The sequence below is a fragment of the Mustela nivalis genome (assembly GCF_964662115.1).
Source record: "Mustela nivalis genome assembly, chromosome: 1".
NCBI lineage: Eukaryota > Metazoa > Chordata > Mammalia > Carnivora > Mustelidae > Mustela > Mustela nivalis.
Window position 1 is genome coordinate 106028418 of NC_139020.1, and position 21931 is coordinate 106050348.

The window sequence follows — 21931 nt, forward strand, 5'->3', positions numbered from 1 at the left end:
GCAATAAATCACTTGGCAAATTCTTTGAAAAATATTAACAAAATCTACATAAGGAGAATTATTGTCTAGAATGTTTGTTTGTTTGTTTGTTTGTTTGTTTTTGACACCTATAGGAAGAGGGTCACTGAGCTGGGCACAGGTTTGCCGCAAACACTAGAGTGAGGCCTTTCAGTTCTGCCCCTGGTAAAAATCCTTGTGTTTGTGGGCAGGGAACATTTAATATACACTCTCTACAGAGGAAAAAAAAGATGAAGAATGGGAAAATGGCAAAAAGGAGAATGTGGAAGCAAAGCAAGAACAGCAAGGATGGCAATAGCAGCTCCAATCTGGCCCGCTTGACTCAGCCCCCAGCATGTGATTTTATAAATGCAAATCCGCTCATGTCATCCTCATACCAAAAATCCTTCAGTGGCACCAATCATAACACCAAGTGCTGGCAAAAGAAGATGAAATGTGCATTCTTTCACACCTATGATGAAAGTGTAAATTGGCAAAAACTTTGACAATGGGAGTCTACAATTTTCATACTGTTGATTCATTAATTTCTTTTTTGGTACCAATCACAAGAAATCATTGACAGGATCTAAGTGCACACAAATATGAACACTGTTGTCTCATTTATAGCAGTGACATCCCCCTTCCTCATTTCCGTCTGTATGAGAATGAAGTATACAGTATCCATGACGATGGACTTTTGCGCTGTCATTAAGATATTTACAAAACTTCGAAAACATTAACTATGTATATGACGTTAAGTGTGAAGGTGAGATACACACTTATTTATACACAGCACGTCCTCAGCTAAGTAAGAATATGCATAGGAGAAAAGGATAAATTCCCTTAATATCCTAACAGTGTTGAGTTCTGGATCATTAGATTCGAGACCACTGTTATTTTCTACTTGATGCTTTTCTACATTTTTCATGTTTTCTAGAAGTACATATTAATGTTATAATTTAAAAGTCATTTTTATAAAACCCTATCGGGGCGCCTGGGTGGCTCAGTGGATTAAAGCCGCTGCCTTCGGCTCGGGTCATGATCTCGGTGTCCTGGGATCGAGCCCCGCATCGGGCCCTCTGCTCAGCAGGGAGCCTGCTTCCCCCTCTGTCTCTGCCTGCCTCTCTGCCTACTTGTGATCTCTCTCTCTGTCAAATAAAATAAATAAAATCTTTAAAAAACCCTATCAACTGACTGCTCTTCATGCTTGTAAACTTGATGTAAACTCCCTGGCTTGTTCCCCAAGGCCTGTCCCCATCTGTCAAGAGGCTGCCTTTTCCTGACACTGTAGGGCTAGGTACCTGTGCTTGACAAGGACAACAGCATGAAGATCTCCAGGTAATCTCTCCTTTGTGCCTCTGTGTATGCCGTACCCCTGCTTGAAATGCCCACTTCCACTTTTACTTGTTCATCAAGACTCGGGTCAAGCACCATCAACTTCGCGAAGCCTCTTTGCACTGCACTGTTTAGATCCTCGAACTTTTGCAGGTAAGTGTTGTCAAGGAAAGAACAAGGGCGTTGATGCCATGATGGTGGGCAAGAGATGGCTGTAACACTTGCTGTGGCACAGGGTCTAGTTTGAATAAGGAAGGAGATGAAGGACTAAAGGAAAGGGAGAAGGGGGCGAGAGGTGTAATGAGTTCTAGAAGGTGTTGTGAGCCAGTGGGAGAAGGAGGGTTGGGAGAGATGCGGTGAGCAGTGCTCGTGCATTCCAAGTCCCTCCCATGGCCCCAGTGCTGGGCAGCTGGAGAAGAGGGAGGCGATGGGTGTTAGCGTCAAGGCGAAGTGAGGCTAGGTCAATGGTCACCATCCTTTGCTGCAGGTTTTGGTCACCTGGAGAGTTTTTCCCCTTAACAATGCCCAGATTGCATCTATACCAGTTACATCAGAATGTGTGGGCCTGGGAGCTACGTGTCGGTGCTTGTTTTTAAAGATCCCCAGGCGATTCCAAAAGGCAGCACAGTTTGGGAACCGCTGGGCTGGGATGTTGGGTGGATCACTTCTCAGAGTGAGGTCTTGTAGCAGCAGCATTAATGTCACCCAGGAACTTGTTAGAAACACAAACCCTCGGGCCCCGCCCCAGATCTACTGGGGTTAAGAGTTAAGCAGACCCCCCCTAACTCTGGGGGTTAGGCCCAGCAGTCTGTGTTCTGACAAGCCTTCTGGAAGATTCTGAGGTACGCTCAAGATTGAGAACCTGAGCCTTAGGCAATAGAACTGCCCAAAATATATAGCAGGAGTTGGAGTGAAAAAGATGATAAACAAGTTACTTCCTGATTACTTTGACCTACGGCTTTTTCACTTGAAAATTAGGAGTTAGGAATAATAACCAAGTGTGGTTATGGGATCGAAATGGCAGAGCTGAATGCTAAAGTGTCTGGCATAGACTGGGCACTAAAAATCTCTTAGTTTTACTTTCCTTTTCTGCCAGATTCAACCTGATAGCTTCCAGTCATCCAGCTGGCTACCTTCCTAGAGCTGTGCGTACAAATGTCCCCAAATGCCAGTATTCAGGCTAAATTTTTTAAAACATCTTCTGTGGTCCTCAAGGTTTCACACCTCCACACAGAGGCCACAAATTAGAGGAGCTTTCCATTAAATGTTTTGTTTTTCCTTCCTCTTATCTCTTCCTTCTCTCTGCTTTTCCTACTTTGATCTCAATGGTCCCATTTTTGCTTTTATTTTTTTAGTCCTGCCCACTGTCGGCAGGTGGGTTTGGAGCTCACTGCTAACAGGTAAAGCTGGCAGAGCATTCATAGTGAAGGGGTATGTCTGATCTGTCCACTCCCTCCTTCAGGCCCTTCAGGGGCCCTGGAAGCCCAAGGGACAGAATGCGAAGTTACTGAAGCTGGCCCCATTCCCTCCACAGGTGACCTTTTGCTTAGATAACTCCTGTTTACCCTCCTGAGATACCCGAAGCACCCTGCTTATTCCTTGTCCTTTGCTCTGAGAAAGACAACTGTTTCTGAACATATCACTCTCCCAATTCCAGTGAGAGTGGAAAGTAGGGACGCTTTTCTGTTTTGTTTATCTTTGTAACCCTAGCAACTGGCCTACCTCTTGGCATACAGAAGGCTTCCAATAAATGTTGGTTGAATAAACTGTATAAGATACATGTTTTAGTGCCAAAGACATTAATAGGTTTGACCTGAAAGAGGAAAATGATAGTGAATAATAATAATAAAAATAATAACTACTTGCCTAGATTGAACTTGGTAGCAGGCTTTCCATGAATTAATTTATTAATCTGCATATAACAGGTAACATGCAGGTAATATGATGACCCATTCTGGTTTTTGCCTCTCTCTCTTTTTAAAAAAGATTTTATTTATTTATTTGAGAGAAAGAGAGCATGAGTGGGGTGCAGAAGCAGAGGGACAGGGAGAAGCAGACTCCCCACCAAGCAGGGAGGCCCACGTGGGGCCAAGTCCCAGGACTCTGGCATTATGACCTGAGCTGAAGGCAGACGCTTAACCGACTGAGCCACTCAGGTGTCCATTGCCTCTCTCTCTCAATGCATAATTCTAATGACCATCCTCATCTTGACTTCTGATTCACACTAATGAAAATTCAATCATTTCAGAAGCAAAGGAAGCTCAGGATATATTCGTGTGTGATTTGAACTCCTTGCTTGCCGTACCATAGAGAAGCATGGGACATCCTTAGCCTAGCAGGATGCCTTGCTACTCTCAACCCCAATCCTATCTGTTTCCTCTTTAGTCAGTCATACTCCAGATTTAGGCTGAGAACAGCAATGGGCCAACCCAGGGAACCAAGCAACCCCCAACTGACGTGTGGAAACCCCACGTGACGGCATCCAGAGAGTTTCTGAACCATCCCGCCATATAGCCCCACACCCTAGAACGCCTGTGGGCACTGTCCCCTTACCTGGGTTCTAGCAGCATGAGTGAGCTGAGATGTTGGGCGTCCCTGCTTTGGGTTGGAGTCCTATCAGCTCAGTGGGGAACACTGGTTAGCTGATGCTCACCTGAAGGTCTTCCTGGCAGGGGTACCTGTCTGACTAATTAGAAATGAAAAAGGAATTTGTCCCTACTTGATAAATGGCCTCTGGTAGACAAATAAGGAGTCATAGCGCTCATGGCAGCTTCTGAGAAACTGTACAAGTTCTGGAGTTTAGGGCCAACAGCTGTGTCCATATAGGGCAGGTTTTGCATCTTTTCTGAGTCTGTCAGTTGGCTAAGCCTGCCGTAACAAAATCCCATGAGGCTGGGGGGGCCTGAAACAGCACAAATTTATTTTCTCACAGTTGCACTGGCTGGACAGCTAAGACCAAGGTGTTGTCAGGTTCAGTCTCTCCTGAGGCCTCTCTCCTTGGTCTGCATATGGCCACCCCCTGGCCACCTGTTCACATGGCCTTTCCTCGGAGGCTGTGTGTCCCTGGCATTTCTCTGTGTGTGTCCAAATCTCTTCTTAAAAGGAGACTAGTAAGATTAGATTAGGACCCACCCTCACTGTCTCATTCCATCTAGATCACTTCTTCAAAGACCCTATCTCTGAACACAGTCACATTCTGAGGTAGAGGATAAGGGCTTCAACATATGAATTTTGGAGATGACAAAACTCCCCTCAGGTCCCTGCCCCATAACAGGCACAATAATAAAACCTACTTCATAAGTTACTTTGAGGACAAAAGAGTTAAAGAATGTGAAGGTGTTCTATAAACAACTATTAGAAATGTTCCTTATCCCTCTTCTAGGGAGAAGCTGACCTACACTGGGGGGAGTAGGGGGTTGGTAGGCCTTCTTACGATCCTCAGAAGGAAAGGATGCAAGTGGAGCTCTGCCTTGTGGTGGGGCCAGGTTCAGTCCCCATGGTCCAGATAGGTGAGTGGCAGCTGGCAGGCTTCTCTCAGACTCGGCCTGCCAAGGCTGTGGCAGCTGTCACCTTGGGCTCCTTCTCCTGGGTCCAAATTTCCATGGAGATGGGCCACGTTCCCTTGGTGGCTCAGGCATCCAGAGCCCCACAAAGCCAGGCACTGAGCAGACCGCCTCGGCTCCCCCCTGGGTCTGGTCTGCACAGATGAAAGAATGCTCCAGGCTAAAGAGCTTCAAAGCCAGCTCAGAAGCCTGGCATCCCCAAAATAGTCTGGGTATGGGGAGATGGAGAATCCCACAAGATTCTTTCTTGATTTTCTGGAGGGGAGGGGCTCTGGGCTTTCCTTGGGCACAAAAGGGTGAGTAAGGAAGGCTGTAACTGACAAACAGGATTTTCACCAGGCACGTTCCCAGCTGGCCTCTCGGGTATCCCAACCACAGCTACCCAGAAGAATAACCCAGGACCAATGCTTTTCCTAGGGATCCAAGCTCAGACACAGGATAGAGGCAGAGAGACCTTTGCCAGCAAACCAAGCAGGCAGGAGGCCTTGTTCCTTGGCGTTCTGCAAACCCAGTGTGAAGAATGTGCTCCTGAGATAAGCTGTGGGACCCAGAGCATGGGCCCTGGACAGACTTACATCAACTACTACTGCTTGGCACACAGTAGTCTTATCACCTTGAGAGAAGTCACTTTGCTTCCCCGAGTCTTATTATTATTATTATTATTATTATTTTTGAAGTTGGGCAACATGCACAGCATGGGGCTTGAATCCATGACCCTGAGCTGAGTCAAGAGTCAGATGCCCAACTGACTGAGCCATTCAGGTGCATCCTCCCCCACCCCAATCTTTCTATTATCTGGCAAATGGAGATATAATAATAACTCACTGGCAGGCTTATGGTGAGGTTTAGAAGTGAACCAATCAGGAGCCCTGCCCAGAAAGCCCTCAAGGACTAGTAGAAGTTATTGTGATTTTATGTTCCTTGGGAAGGGGGATCTCCAGAATATCCTGTCTTTGCGACACGGTAAGTGAGCGGCCCTCTGCAGGTGGTCATTAGTGTGACCCAGAACAGGTGGTGCAGAAGGGGAAAAAAAGAGGGAAAAGAGGAGAGGGATGGTGGGGGAGGGGTGGGTAGGAAAAGAGGGAGGAGGAAGATCAGGGAAGAATAAAATGCTGAGAAGAAAAGCAGGCATAGCAGGATGGCCAGATACTGTGACCTTGAGCTTTTAGGATGACTGCCCTTCCTGGCAAATGTAGCATCCCTATTCCTACTTCTTTAAATCTGAAGCAGGATGGAGGGTCAGCATTTTATTTGGAAAAGGGTTCCTTTAGTTCTTTTCCTTTCCCTGAATTCCTGCATACATGTGTGTGTGAGTGTGTGTGTGTGCGTGAGAGAGAGAGAGATACAATTCCACGGTGATCCATTGTTCCTGGGCTGAGCAACGAGAGTCGAGGAGGATCTGAAGATATTTCAGGCATGGTTTTGACACCCTGGTCTAGCTAGGCACCTCCTTTTAGGGACGTTTCCTTTGTGCCCTGCTGTGATCATACTGGCTTGCAGGTTTCTTCTACTCCCCAGGGTCTGTAAAGCCCCATAAGAAAGGGTATGGAGTGGTCTCTGCCTCTTGATAATCCCAGATGACAACAGGTAGGAAGGAGAAACAGCCCAGAACCTCTGCATTCTGAAGAGGAGAGGCTGTAGGGTTGGAGGGAAAGGGAATGTGTTGATCTAGAAGGTTTAGAGCTGGGATTTTTGTCTCTGCTCTGGCTGTCCAGTTGAGTAACCTCGGGCAAGTCATGTTCTTCCTCAAGGCCTCCATTCTCCCTGACTTGGGTGGGGGCAGTCTAACCTTCGGTCTGTTTGAGTTGCTCCTACAGAAGTAGAGACTGGATTGCCTGACTGTCTGGGTCAAGTGAAGAGTGGCAGCAACCCCTACCATTCCTTACACTGTGCAGAAGACAGAACATTCTATGCAACCCTACACTGAGGCAAGAGAAAGAGCAAGGGTGGGTTCCTCACAGCCATTGTTGTTGGCTCCCGAAAGCCTGCTGTTTGGTGAGGTGGGGAGGAAAGAGTGGGGCCTCCATTCTGTGTGACTTTCTCTTCCTGGGTTGGGCAGGGCTCTGATGAAAGCTCTGTCTTCTGTGGGAGGGGGGCTTCTAATCCCCTCTATGCCCAAGGGTCGGGTGTTTGAGGAGGAGAGATGCAGTGTGCTGGGGAAGTCGTGTGGCAGGAAATTTCTCAGGAAGAAATGGCCTCCTGGAAATGGCTCTGAAGTGAGGGCCTGACATCATCATTATTCCTCCAAGAAAAACCAAGAGTGAGAATGTCTTAGAAGGCCTGGGAGGCAGTGGAGATACGGGGAATCTTGACCGCATGGTCCCAGTGAAGAAATGAAGAGAATGACAAATAGCGAGCACAGACTCTGGGCCAGGCCTAAAGCTTTACAAAGGTTATTGCTTTTAGCCCTCATGACAACTCTGTTAGGTGGAAACTATTATCTTGACATTAAAAAACAAACAAAAGAAAACAAACAAACAAAACCCCCCCAAAATTCTTGAGGCTCAGAGGGCTTGAGGAGTTCTGCCTAATGGCACAAAGCTGGCAGGTGGGATAGCTGGAATTCAAACCAAGGCTTGTCTGAGTCCAAAAATAAACAAGGAATAAAAAACTCAAGGCAGAGACAAAATACCTAGGAGTGATAGGATGTCCAATGGCCAGGAAATGAGCATGGAGGGGCTGAGCCTCTCCTCGGTTCCTCTCAGGGAACACTTCTTGGCTACATGATCTTATTAAATGGAATGCTGACTTTCTCGGCTAGAATGTGAAATGCTATTGTTGGTATTTTGCCGGTATATTAGCTGGCTTTATTTTGCTCACTGAGCTTGAGAAGCTTTGGTTCCAGGTACGGTGTATATAATAGAATAAATCAATTAGTGGTGAGATTTTCCAGCTCAACTCAAACCTGATTCTCAGGCATGACACATATAATAAGGTACATTGCAGACATCTACACCCACCAAGCTAATCACAGCTCGGAGAGATGTGCACACCACCCACCTGCCCCAGAAAGGCAAAAGTAGAGAGTTGCGATCAGGAGGGACGGTTTCCGGCTGTTGGGTCAAGATTGGCCAGAGATGGGGGGTGGGGGGACGGTACTGCGGTGCACATGGAGGGAACGCCATGTTTGCAATACCAGGACTTGGCCCTAGTCCCAGATCCACCAATTAGTGTGGCCTCGGACAGGTCAATTAACCTCCCTGAGCCTCGTTTTTCTAATTATAAAGTGTTTCTCAAGGGTGCTGCAGGGGATTAAAATGAGATGATGAGTATAAAGTATTTCTAGCATCTAGTGCTAAATTCAAGGAGATGCGTAACCGGTATTGGACGAAGTGGCCTGAAAATGGGAAGAGGAGGGTGCAGGCGGCACACTGGAGGCGGAAAAGACCCAGGTTCCGGTGTAAGGCGTCCGCTCTTCGAACAAGGGAGCCTTGTGGTGTGGAGGCAGACAGGAGGGCGGAGCATGTGGGTAGAAGCTGGGATGCTGTTGGGTGGTTTGTGGGGGAGGGCAGAACCACCCACTGGGCAGCGTCCCCTTCCTCTGCCCTCCACTGCCTGCTGGCTTTTGTTCTCCATTGTCGCCTGCTGCCCTTCCCTTTCCCTGTCCTCTAACCCAAACCGCACACTCGTCTGCCATCTTATTGCTCTGGGCTTGAACACCTTCACCTTTTCCTCTCTTCCTATTATTAGAGGATCATGGACAAAGCCCATGGCGCACGACTCATAGATCTCTACCTTTCCAGCCTTTCTTTCCGTCAGCTCTGCATGCTGGTGCTCTAACCTATGCTCCCCTTCTCTCACTCACTGTCTTTTCAAATCCTTGCCAGCTTCACTTGTCAGCACATACATATTCTGTATCTCGCTCACTCACTCATTCATTCATTCATTCAGACATCAAATACTTCCTGGTCACCTCCTGGGTGCAGGGCATAGTACTGGCAGCCAGGGATCAAGTTCTTAAGGAAAGCCCTCCTTGTCTTGCTCCCCACACTCTTAACGATACTCTGCTTCTGCCACTCCGTGGTGCTCATCTATGGTACCGGCATTACCAGAATTGCTCTCCATGTATTTCCTGTAGGTAGACTGTGAGCTCCTGGAGCCCCCACACTCTTGCTTGTGTCCTCCACAGCACCTGGAGCCCTACAGATCCTTGAAGGCAGGTTTGAATCCATGCTCTGTCCCGTCCTGTGGGCCACGGGACCCTATTAACCTCAGAGTCCTCAGCCATAAAGTGGATTAAATGCAGAACATTTCCAACTTAACAATTGTTTGACTTTATGGTGATGCAAAAGTAATATACTCAGTAGAAGCCATACTTCACATTTTGAATTTTGGTCTTTTCCCAGGTCAGGGATGCACGGTACCATACTGTGTCATGCTGCTGGGCAGGGACAGCACAGCACAGCTCCCAGTCAGCCATGTGATCAAGGGGCAGATGGCTGCTATGCAGACAGCCATTCTGGTTTTTCAGTTTCAGCACAGGATTCACTACATTACATGAGCTATTTAACACTTTATTGTAAAATAGGCTTTGTGTTAGAGGATTTTCCCCCAATTGTATGGTAACATATGTGTTCTGCATGCATTTAAGGTAGGTTATGCTAAGCTACAATATTCGGTAGGTTAAGCATAGTAAATACACTTTCAACTTACTGTATTTTCATGGTGTTACTAGGAAGTAACCCCATTGTAAGTCAAGGAATATTGGTAGTTAAATATGCAACAGGCTTGGCCCATAAGTAAGTGCTCAGTAAAAAACAGCCCAATATATATTAATTGATTAGTTAAGAACATGAAACACTTCTTACGCAAATTAGGAGCAGATGAAGAACACCAGTGTCCAGGCCACATGGAGTGGAGTGGCCTGCCTGGATTTTGCTGTGGATTGAGTCTTAGCAGACGCCTGATATCGAATGACTAAGAAGCTGCTACAGAGAAATAGGGACTGGTGCGTGGGCCAAGGGAGGGCAAGCCAAGGGGGAGAAATCTAACAGGTCTAGACCTGCCAAAGAGCTACCCCAGAAGTTTCTTCTGCATGTGAAAAATGAAGGGCTCATTAGCTCTGGGTTCTATTTTGAGCAGCGAACTTCTTAAGGCAGGAATTAAGTTGAAGTTTAACTCCAGCCTGAAGCTGGGTGAGCAAGTCTGCCCCTGCCAATGCTGGGCCGCCTCCAGCGACACAATTCTAGCTCGCCAGCCCCTCCCAGGTCTTGGTCAGGGATGAGCTGGGGGAAGAGGAGGAGACACAGCTGGAGTCAGAGCCCTCTAGATTCAGAAGTCAGCCAAGGAAGGATGAGGGACTACTTTACTTGAATTTCCGGTGAACTTAGTTGGGTCAGGGCCAGCCAGAAAGGAGGAGACTGGGGCGGGTACTCTGGCATGTGCAGAAAGAATTCTATGTTGAAATACTAGGACTTGGGCTCTAGTCCCATACCCACCAATTTGTATGACCACGGGCAGGTCCACAAATCTCCCTGGGTCTCATTTTTCTAATCTATGAAGTTTCTTCTTGGCATTCTTAGGGGGAGTGACCAGGCTCACCAGTTTCCTGCTTCTCAAACTCCAGCACACATAGGATCCCCCCGGGGGGTCTCGTGAAAATGTAGATCCGGCTTCACCAGGCCTGCCTGAGGACTCAAGGATCTGCATTGCTGACATAGTCAGGGGATGCCCTTGTTGTTGGTTGTGGACCGCATGTGGTCTGGAGCAGAAATGGGCAAACCACAGCTCGAGGGCCAAATCCAGCCTGCTGTTTGTTTGTGTCAACAAAGTTGTGTTGCAACACAGCTGAGCCCATTCATTTGTATATTGTCTATGGGTGCTTTCACACTAAGTGGATGGAGTGAGGTAGCTGCATCAGAGACTGTACGGCCCACAAAGCCTAATTATTTTAGTAGTTACTCTGTGACCCTTTACAGGAAAATTTGGCCAATGCTTGCTCTCGGGTACCAAGAACTGGCCCATGTGAGCCAAGAAACCTGCCCTTCAGTCCAGGTCGGGCCAAGGGCAAGCCACTTCACCTTGCTCTCACTTTCCTTATCTAGAGGACACAGTGATCTCTGAATTTCTAAGAGACTTGTGATTCTGGGATTTCAGTGCTATGTAGGAAAAGTCATAGTATCTATGGAAACAGACTTCTGAGAACCAGATTTGGCCTTGATTTGGAAGATGCAAAATTCCTACCTGGCCTAACCTGTAGATCGAGCAGGCAGCTCTGACCGGTGCTCCTAGAGCCACACCTAATGTAGGGTCAGCTGGGAACAGATATGGCTTTGGAGAGGGAAGAGTGTGGATTGGGAAGTGGACCTCCTGGCCTCTGGTAGAGGCCGATGCTGGCACAGGGGGCCCCGGGATGTTGTGCCCCAACATTACACTTACAAATTCCACTTTGCTGGGAGATAACTCAAACACAGCTTCCTAACTCACCGCGCCAGGTGCCCCTGACCTTGGGTGATTTTGGTCAACCAATATAAATATTAGCCCTTTCCAGGTCTCAGCGACTGTGCCGGACACAAGGATATAGAAAGAACGATGACATCTGGAGCTGAGGAGCCCATAGCTGGGTGGGGGACCCAAGGTAAGGAAATAATTGTGGGAGAGTTCCACAAGCCAGATGTAAAGGAAAAAGTATGACTCTGGGTCTCTAGTGTGGGCCATAGGTGATGCCATTAACAAGGCAAGGAGCAGGGACGGAGAGGGGGTAGGCTGTATAAAGAAGAAGATAATGCCTCTTTTGGGACATGATGATTCTAATGTGGGCACCCAAAGGACTGAAAGTCAATGCTGTGATTTTTTGTGAAAAGCAACACACTGTCTCTCTGCAGGCCCGCAATGGTTAAGAGGAACAACATGTATGTTGCCGTGGTTCCTCCCCAGAACTGAGGGCAGTCCCAGTGCACACCCAAGTACCCCCAGGCTCTTTAGGGATCCCTTGCCTTCCTCCTCCTCAGGCCCCAGGAGAGACCTTGGCCAGGAGAGAACTCTGTGGAACGCATACTTGATGTAAATTTCAACTTTCTCTCAACTCCCATGAGCAGTAAATAGCTGACTACTGTTCATTATGACTGTCTTTCTGGCCAGCTCCCCACCAAATGGGAAAATTGGGAACCTACAACTCTGGACAGCTCCTCAACCCAATGGGCCACCTTCTGTTATGGTTTCATGGAAGTGGAAAGAAAGCCCTGAGAAAGAAGGAACTCACAAGCTCACAATTATTTTTTGGCTCGTCTGAGCTCCAACTTCTCAGCCGGGAATGTGAGCCTGAGATGACTGGATGGCAGCCCATTCTCTTGCTTTGACATCTAGAGTATGGTCAATACAATCTGTGAAAATCCACATGGGCACAGTACCGAGACAGACAGAACCACGTGTGCCCTTGAAGTAGTGGAGTCAGCTGAAGAGGCAAGTTATCCCCTTCCCAAGCAAGACATCTGCACTGGGGCTGATATAGGACTCTGTTTGCTAGCAGGGTACCTGTGTGATGCCTGGTTGGTGGGTTGGAGTGTGAGTCTAGGCATTCTATGAGCCCCACACTGGCTGGCTGGCCTCGCTGGGGGCTCCTTCTTTGCTGCTTATCACAGATCCTAATTGTATGCCTATCTGTTGGATTAATTTATTGAAGCCTGGTTCCCATGCTCCCTGATGGCTCCCTCATGGTCTCTCTCCCTGTCTTCATTTGCCAGGTATTAAAAAATTATTACCAATGAAAGTCTGGGGAGATTTTGTCTTTTCTGCTTAGAACCTCATATAGGACATCCTGTTGACAGTTCAATTGGGATTGACTAAGAAATCACTGAGAAAAGAGTTGCTTTAATAGCAGACAGACAGAAGGGCTTAGGTGTGGATGACACAGTCTCAAGGCTATTGTTGTTTTAAGACGGAAGGCTGGATTGTGACAGATATGGGGTTCCGTGAAGAATGTGAGAAAAAGTGTAGGAAGTCCCTGCATTTACACCTCGGGTGGGGCTAGGGAGAGATGATGGCAGAACTTCTCAGGGCTTCACTCCCCAGCCTTGCAGGAACTGGTTCGGCTTTGTGTCATGCCCTTGGTGCTTCACGTGGATTCAACACTTGGCATCCTTACCCTTTATCTTGTTTCATTGGAAACTCAGCTTAGGGGTAACTCCCAATTGGAAGCAATAGCCAAACCAACTTAAGCATAGTGCCAACAAATAACCCTAGAGATACAGGTTTTCAGAGCCACAGGTAATTTAAAAATAATCTAGACCAAATTTCTGAAGTAGAGCTTAAAAGAATGAAACACTAAATCCAGCCCCTTTCCTGGGCACCTGGGTGGCTCAGTGGGTTAAGCCTCTGTCTTCAGCTCAGATCATGATGCCAGAATCCTGGGATTGAGCCTCACATCGGGCTCCCTGCTCAGCAGGAAGACTAATTCTCCCTCTCTCTCTGCTCCTCTCTCCCATTTGTGTTCTCTCTCTAAAAAAAAAAAAAAAAAATCTAAAAAAAAAAAAAATCTGGCCCCTTTCTTATCATACACTATCACTCTCCATTTATCACTTAATAATAATTCAGATTACTACTGATTAAACACTCCCCATGTTCCACCCACTCTACTAAATGCCCTACATGGATGATCTCATTTAACCATCAAAACAATGCTCAGTGAGAGAGACCATAATTGTTTCCATTTCCTACGGGTTGAAATGGAGGCTTGGAAGGTTTCATGACTTAACCAACGTCACATGGCTGGTGGTGGGAAGGCCTGGGTCTTTCAGCTTCTGGCTCAGTGTTTCGCCCCTTATCCTATATTGATTCTAAGTCCTCAAGATAGATTTGAATTACTTATTTGCAGATAGCTGGCACGTTTTACTTATCAGTCGAATCTAATGGTATCACAAGGTTGAAAATCTCAGCCTCATAAACACTCACATATAACTCTTTAAAATACATTTTTTTTTTTCTTTCAAGATTTTCCACTGAATGCCTGTTCCTGCCCAGCTCCAGAATCTACTGCCCACTGTGCTGGCAGACCAAAGGCAAGATTCTCTCCCCTTCTCATTCCCTCCAAAAAACATTTCTGTAGACAACATGAGCCAGGTGGGAAGGATGCTAAGCTTTGAGGGGGATACACAGATGAGGACCCCATGCTTCCCATTTTCCAGGTCCTAGCTGAAGAAAGAAATGACAAGGATACAAACACCCATGCCATAGGACCAACCCGTAATCAATGTACTGTCAAGACAGCAAAATCAAGTGCTCTAGTAAGACAAGGGCTGGATTCACTCCCAGAGGTGCCACCAGAGGCTCCAGAAAGGAGAAAGCCCTTGACCTAGACCTTAAAGGAGGAGTAGAACTTCTGCAAGTCTATTTGGAGCCTTTCCTTAGCTTGGTATATAAACATTTCCTGTTTTCTGAGTGTCTGGCTTGTGCAATACATGAAGTAGGATTTTCAAATTAATTTTCTCGTTAGACACTAGACACTAGGGGCTAGCTAGGAATCATGGACTTGGTTCTGATGCTACCACTGGATGTAAATTGTGTAAGAGGGCCCCCTTCTCTGGGCCTCTGTTTTTCCTCAGCTATGAAGTAGGGATGTGGAAAGGAGTGGGTATAACCTTGCTCCTGGGTTTCTGGTTAGGTCACATGAAACTAACATAGGCAAAATTATTTGTAAGCCAAAATGAAATGCAAATATAAGAGACTATCCATTGCTATTCTTACTAGTATCATTAAAAAACAACAACAACAACAACAACAAAAAAAAACAAGAACCAATGCCCATGCACTGCTCGTTATCCAACAACCTTGTTTTGACTAATTACCTATCAGGCACTGGGAATACAAAGATGACTAAACCCCAGCCTCCATGCTTGGAACACGGAAGGTTTAGGAAAGGACATGTTGGGACAATTGATGGTGAAAGTTTAATGTGCTAGCACAAAGGCAGGGGCTGGACTTCTGCAGGAGCTCTGCTCCTTTCTCTTGTTAGTACAGGTAGATGGCAGTGCTAAAGTTAAGAACTTCAAAATCAGAAATCCAGCTGGTATGCTCCAGAATAAACTAGGATAAAAGGGGAGAGGAAATATTTTTTTTTAAGTTTGAGCTTATGCTATGTTCCAGGCACTTACACATCCATCATCTTCATAAGTTAGATATTACTATGCCCATTTCACAGTTGAGGAAGCTGAGACTCTCAGGAAGTCGAGTTTATAAATCTGGAAGGTGTAAAGCCTAAATGTAAATCCAAGTCATTCAGTTGCAAGTATGGTGCTTTTCCCAGCACTCTTGCATTCTAACTAGGCAGTGTTTGTATAGAACTCACTCCATGCTCATTTTGAACGACCTTATTTCTTAGATTGCTTTTCTAAGTAGAAAGACTGATCTGTGATGAGGAGGCTTGACAGTAACCCCTTCTAGTGTCATTTCCTCTTAAACTGCCTGAGAGAAATCACTTCCCTCCCACTATTCCCTCCTGACTTCTTCCTCACCTCTAAACCTAATGAAACCGCCAAGGAGTAAAGAATCCCAGCACATGAAGAGCCTGTTGAGAAGAGATTCCTGCCTTCTCAGCAGCTGGCCTAAAAACTGTGAAACAAAACACACTGAAAGACAGAGGGAGCGTGTGATATGATTTAGCTCAAGGAGCCCACCTAGACGGAAAACTGGCCATGCCTTAATTTTGTGGATCTGCAAGGAAGCTATGATCTCTAGAAGCCTGTGTGATTGTCACACTTGCATATTTTACAGATAATGAAAACTGAAACCCAGCAGGGTGAAAGACTTGCTCAACATCACACACTAGCGAGAAAGAGAGCATCACTGGAACCCAGGTCTCCTGACTCCCAGGCCAACCTCTTCTACTAAAATAGGTTGTCTCTTTAGCTTTCCCCCATTAACATCTCAACTTAAATGAGATCATGGCCCTTTCAGAAGAAAACTCAATGCTGCTGTCTCTGTAAAGCCCAGAAGCCAGGCCCCTCTTGGGCCTCTGCTCTGATCAGCTCATGTCCTCATCTAAAGAACAGGAAGTAGCTTTGTTTTTAGCTCCGAAAGCACATTCTGGGGGTGGGAAAGGGGGATTTGGGGAAGAGAGTTCCTGTAGATGATGGGTAGGAGTGATCAGCAAACACATTACTCTTGCTGGAAGAGGAAGATACATGGGCCGATATGTAAGGAGAAGATAAGTCCTTGAGTCCTAACCAGAACGTCTTTAGCAAGAGCTTTCCCATACCCTGGGCAGGGGTAGGGGAAGGAGTCTACCCTGATCCTGTTTTGCTGGAACTGAATGTCAGGGTGGAGGTTGGGGTAGGAGCACCAGGGTGGGAAAATTTGTACAAAGTTTCTATAACCTCCAATGCTTCCCCCACCCTCTGCTAGCAACCACAACTTCCCTTGCCAAGGAAGGAAGGAGGAACACATTAATCAGTTCAATAATTTACACAAATTGAAAACTTTACTGTGTGAAACAAAAAGGACTTAAAAGGGCAACAGAGAAATAAAAATTCCTGAGTCCTCTCTTAAAGGCCGGAGGTGTGGAGATGACCCCCTTAATGACCTTGACTTGGAATAGAACGATCTGACTGTCCAACAGATGGGTCTGAAATAAGCAAGTAACCCCTCCCTTTGGTGGTCAGCCAAGCTTTGTCTCCTTCTGTGGTAGGATCACATCCAGTCTTAGTACTTGTCAACCAGGGACATCAAAGAACAGAGATCCAGATCCACACATACTTTTTCTGTGTTAGTGGTTCTCAGACCTGGCAGCCTATCAGAGTTGTCTGGGGATCTCATTACAAATTTAGGAACCAACCCAGTGATTATTAAATTGATCTGGGGTAGGGCCTAGGAATCTTCATTTTCAATAAGCAGGACTGGTGTAAGAACCAATGATCTGGCTCAACCCCATTCATTCAGCTATCAAAAGTTTACACGAGATCCTGGTTTTCCAACAAAGAAAACTGAGATGTCAAAAATAGGTTAGAGCCTGTACTTGGACCCAAACCCAGTCTCTTGCCTCTTGACGTGGTATCTTTGCCAATACCCTCATACTCATACATGGCTTTCCTCCCTCAGCTCACCAGTCTGTTACGAACCCCTGAGGATCAGTGGGGGCCATTCATCCAAACCATGGAGAAATCAGAGCTGCACGGGTACTCTGATTGACTTCCCACTTGGTTCACTGATGGAAGTGGCTTGGTAAGGTGTAGGGGTGAACGTGTGGATTGAGAGGGGAAGGTTCAGCTGATGGCCTCTAAGGCATACTTCCCAGTTGTTCCAGTCAGAAAGTAGTCAGTTCCTAGAAGCAACCTGCTGTGTTAGAGGAGACATGGTAACAGAGGCGGGATGAGGGGGGAGTAACAGAAGATGAAGTCACTAAGGTAACCTGAGGCCAGACCATCTAGGGCACTCTGGGCCACATATGGATCTTTGGCTTTTACTCCAACCCACCCACTGTAGGATTTTGAGCCAGAGAGTAGCATAATCTGACATATTTTCGCAGGGGTTCTCCAATGCAGTGCTAAGGACAGACTCTATAGGGCAGGAATAGAAGCAAGGAAACCAGTTAGGACGATTTGTAGGAATCCAAGGAACAGAGGAAGGTGGCTCAGATCAAGGTGGCAGAAATGCAGGGGTGAGAAGTGACTGGATCCTGGATGTTTTTTAAAAGTAGAGCTAGCAGATTTTCTGATGGGTAGGATGGGAGGTGTGAGATAAAAAGGAGTCAAGGATGGTGCCAAGTGTTTTGGCTTGAGCAACGGGCAGGCTGGAGTTAACATCAACCGAAATGGAGAAGGCTATGGGTGGGGAAGGTCTGTGGGAGGGACATCAGGAGTTCGGTTTTGGGCATGCTGAGTCACTGACGCTCACGTGGTTTTTAAATAAAGTCTCACGCCTGGATGAGGTCATCAAGAGTGAAGACAGACAGAAAAGAGAATTGAGGCCCTTGCCTGGGGGCCTCCAGCACTAAAAGATGATAGAGATGGGGAATCAGTGAAAGAGACTAGAAAGGGGTAACCAGTACAAGAGCAGGAAAACAGGAACCCGTGGAATCCTAGTATCTGCAGGAACAGGGACTGGATGAAACACCACTGCTGAGAGGAGGAAGATCAAGTGTGAGAAGTGACTGCTGGATTTAGTTATGGAAGGGCACTGGTGACCTTGAGAGCAGCGCTTGACTCCTGACCTCAGAGTTCAATCTGACTGCTGATTGTCATTTAGGGCTTCCTTATTGTTAATTTTCTCCTCTCAGTCGGACGGTAAACGTTGCAACAAAAGGGATGATGAAATGGCATATTCCCAGAGCAATGGGTCCTTGTTGGGTTGTAGGATGTTCTAGAGCCTGCTGTAGGCCCTGATACAGTTTGCTAACACACCCATCTGAATGTCCCCCTCTCACTAGGGCGCCAACCCAGAGCAATTTTCCCCATGCCTTGCTTACCTTGCACGCAGAATTTCAGTTCCTTTGGGTCAGTGACAACTTTTCTGCTTTCCCGGATCACAGCCCGGTTCTTCTTGGTTTCTCCCCAGAGATTGGTGCCCCCGTACATGCTGGGAATGTTGAGAATGGCAATGCCTTCAAGAAAGATGTTGCTCAGGTCCACCCCAACCCCGTCACACTGAGGGGCAGAGAGAAAAGATCATTGGTTAGTGTTCTCAGTGTATCCCAACCCAAGACGCTATATGTGTGTGTGGCAGGAGTTCTCGTGAAGGGTGTGTGATGGGGCCTCGTCCAGCTGCCGGCCTCTGTTAGATGCTCAACCTGGGGCAAAGTGACGGAGGCCTAATGCCTTGGCCCCTGCAGTGGGTTGGGGAGATACAATCCTGCTCAGCTTTGAGGATCGAAGTACAAGGCTTCAGAGATCCTCTACAGATCTACAAGGGCTCAGGGATCGTTCTCGAGAAAACTGCAAACATGTTCTCTGATCCAACCTCATTATCGTCAATTCTGTTTCTGACTAACCAATGTGAAGATATGGTGGGACGCTGAGCCCTGAACCTAACACATAGTAGATTCTGAACAAAGGACAAATAAGTTTCACTTTACCCCCTCTTATCCTATCCCTCCTGTGATAAGGACAATACGGGAAGACTTGGAAGGCTTTCAGATACAGCACAAGGAACAGAGTCAAAGGTATTGTCATAGCGTTGTACGGTGACAGATGGGAGCTACACTTGGGGTGAGCCCAGCATAAGCTATATAGTTGCTAAATCATGATATTGTGCTCCTAAAATGAATGTAATATTGTGTGTCAAGCATACTTCAATGACAAAAAAGATTTGGAAGGCTTTCAGAATTTGCCTGTCTCTCGTATCTGCATTTTAAGTGCAATTTTGGCCCTTATGCCTGCTGACCTTGCAGTTTCCTTATCCTCTCTCCACCACCCGCATCCTCCGTCAGGTAACAAAAGGCCAGAAGGCCTGAATGTGCCTGTCTCAAATATGCCTACTTTTGGCATACTCTTTACCAATGCAGCAAGAAATGAATTAGTTCTGATCATGGTTCTGCACAACTGTAGGTAGTTCTCTTCATTTATACAAGGGAACAACCCACCCAGAGGGGGGAGTTAAGTTACTCAACGTTGTACAGCTGACACATAAAAGAGAAAGAACTCAAAGTTAGGGACTTTGACTGTAAAGCCCAAGGTCTTTATCGTGGTTCTTGAGAGGCAGGAAAAATGAAAAGCATGCAACAAAAATCTACCGTCTTCGGGGTTACCTACAAACCCAAACGTCCAGAGATTTCTCAACAGAGGAGGAACAGGAAGGAAGGGCTTGTTGCCATTCAGATTTGCTCAGCTCCTGATTTCTTCAAAGCTCTTCGTTTATAGTAACTTATCATCCCCATGGCTTGTCCCCTGACTACAAAATAGAATGGAGTGAGTTTCTCTTATGACTGGAAACTCATTTCTTCACTGGGAAGTTCTGATTATTTGAAAGCTTGTCTCTTTATGTTGAACCAGATCCTCTTTCTTCCTGCTTCTACCTATTGGTCCTCGTTTCCCTTCTGAAGCCAGACAGAATGACCCTCCTTCCTCCTCCATGGGGACAGCCCACCGGCAACATGATGACCATCGTCACTATCACTGTTCACAAGTATTAAGCATTGCCACCTGCCTGGTAAGATTTTGGACACAGCTCATTCAGTACCTTCCTAATAATCTTGGAAGTCAGTTACTGTGACTATCTCCTCTTCGTAATGGGGAAACTGAGACACACGATTGGTTAGACAATTTTCCCCAAATCACACAACCTACACATGGAAGTACACAGACTTGATGGCAGGCAGTCAGAGCCCAAGTCCTAACGGCCCCTTCATCTCTCCTCCCTCTCTCACTGCCATTTTGGTTGTGCCTCCTCTGGGTTGAACATGGTCAGCTCTCTCATTTGCTCCTGTGGGACCTGATTTTCAGATTTCCTTGTCCTGGCTGCCCTGTTCTGCAAAGACTACTGTTGGTTAGTCTCCCATTCTCTTAAGTTCTCCAGCGCTGCCCCAGAATCTGATGGCATAGGTGGCCAAGGCAGGAGCACATCCTGGGGCTGGGATCCTCTCATACTGTCATTCCTCCAGAAATGAGATAACGTGGCAAGCCCATGGAAGTATACAACACATGTCCCCCGTTACCATTATCTTTATTGTTAAATATGAGCACAGTGGCACCAGCTCTTTTGTTAGCAGCTAGATGACAGCTGGATCGCTTCAGCTTGAATGGGTAGTCATCACAGACACCCGAACCCTCCGCCCATTATGTCCTTCTCAGCCTGCTCTTCCCTATTGTGAACTTGAGTGGGTATTTTTTTTTTAATAATGTAGACATAGGGCTTTACATTTATGTCTATCAGTTTCATCTGGTTTCTAGCCCAAGTCTCCTCCTCCATCTAGTTCCTTCATTCTATGACCCCTCGCCATAGCTGTGCTATCATTTGTGGACTAAATCATTAATGCACGTATATGAAGGGCAAAAACAGGGACCGAGCCCTCTCCTTGATCAGTCTAACAAAGCAGACGCTGTACAATACCCAGCCCTCGTGGGGTGGGGAGGGTGTATCCTCTGGATTGAACTGTCTCTCAGTCTCCTTTTCATTACAGTGTGGAATCATGGAAATTAAAAATGAGAGTGCCTTAAAAGAACCTGCCCCAACTTTCATAAACGAGGCCCAGAAGGGTTTAGAAACTTGCCTGTGGTCACTCAACTTACTAATAGTGGAACCAGACTAGTTTCCACGTCTCCAAACCTCAATCCTGTGTTCTCTCCTTTAAAACACAAGATTGTGCTGTGACCAAACGGCATTTTTCTAAATGACTACCCTACCCTTTCTGTCGGAAAAGAAATAAGAGAACTCAGAGTAATATCACTATTATCTGTGTGCAAAGGGCAAATACTTGGTTAATAATTTACTTCAGAAACCTGCCAGGGATTAGGATGTCTCCTTTTCTAATTTTTTGAAAACTGGGGCATTTATCCATTTGTCTCTCATTGGCTGACTCCCACTTTGTTTTCTAGATTTGTCAAAGCGGTCCAGGAAAGACATCTGTAGGCTTCTCCAGCAACTTGGATTCTAATGGGTGTGTTTTCCAAGGCCAGTTAATTCTCTACTGATCTACCCTGGGGTCTGGTACCCACCTTCAGCATCTGTTCTTCCTTTTTTTTTTTTGGTTAAGGTTACTCTCTCTGGAACGGATCATTCTTTTGGAGATCAGAGTTCTAATGAGCTATTCTTCCCGTGTTCTCTTTCGCTTCATTGTCTCACACTCTGTTTGCCATCTAGCATCAGGTCTGTGTTGCGCTTGTGCATTTACACTCGCTTGCATGGTCATACCCTGTTTTTGCACGAACATGTATGGTCTCCTGAATGCCTGGGCCCGACCCAGAGCTCCTCACCGCAGTCGGGATGGTTTTCATAACTCTTTTCCTTTTTCTTCCCAATGGAACTAATCAATTGTTAACAATTTATTTCAGAGTATCTTCCATCCTTCCTATCCTTTATACGGAAATTCTTATTTAAGGATTTAGGCTAGAATCCCAGTGGGTCAGACGGTTTTCCAAACTCTCTGAAATTAGCTTGGCTCAACTCTGCGT

At 46.5% G+C, this 21931-nt stretch overlaps 1 protein-coding gene across 5 annotated transcripts in view; it reads right to left on the reverse strand.

Annotated features, from left to right (window-relative positions):
- Positions 1-21931, reverse strand: part of DGKG (diacylglycerol kinase gamma) — a 212282-nt gene that overhangs the window by 29428 nt on the left and 160923 nt on the right. For all 5 annotated transcript variants that reach the window (XM_082693811.1, XM_082693807.1, XM_082693809.1 and 2 more), the window contains one exon: positions 18292-18469. In XM_082693811.1, coding sequence (XP_082549937.1) covers positions 18292-18469 — 178 coding nt within the window. The remainder of the gene's footprint in view (positions 1-18291; positions 18470-21931) is intronic.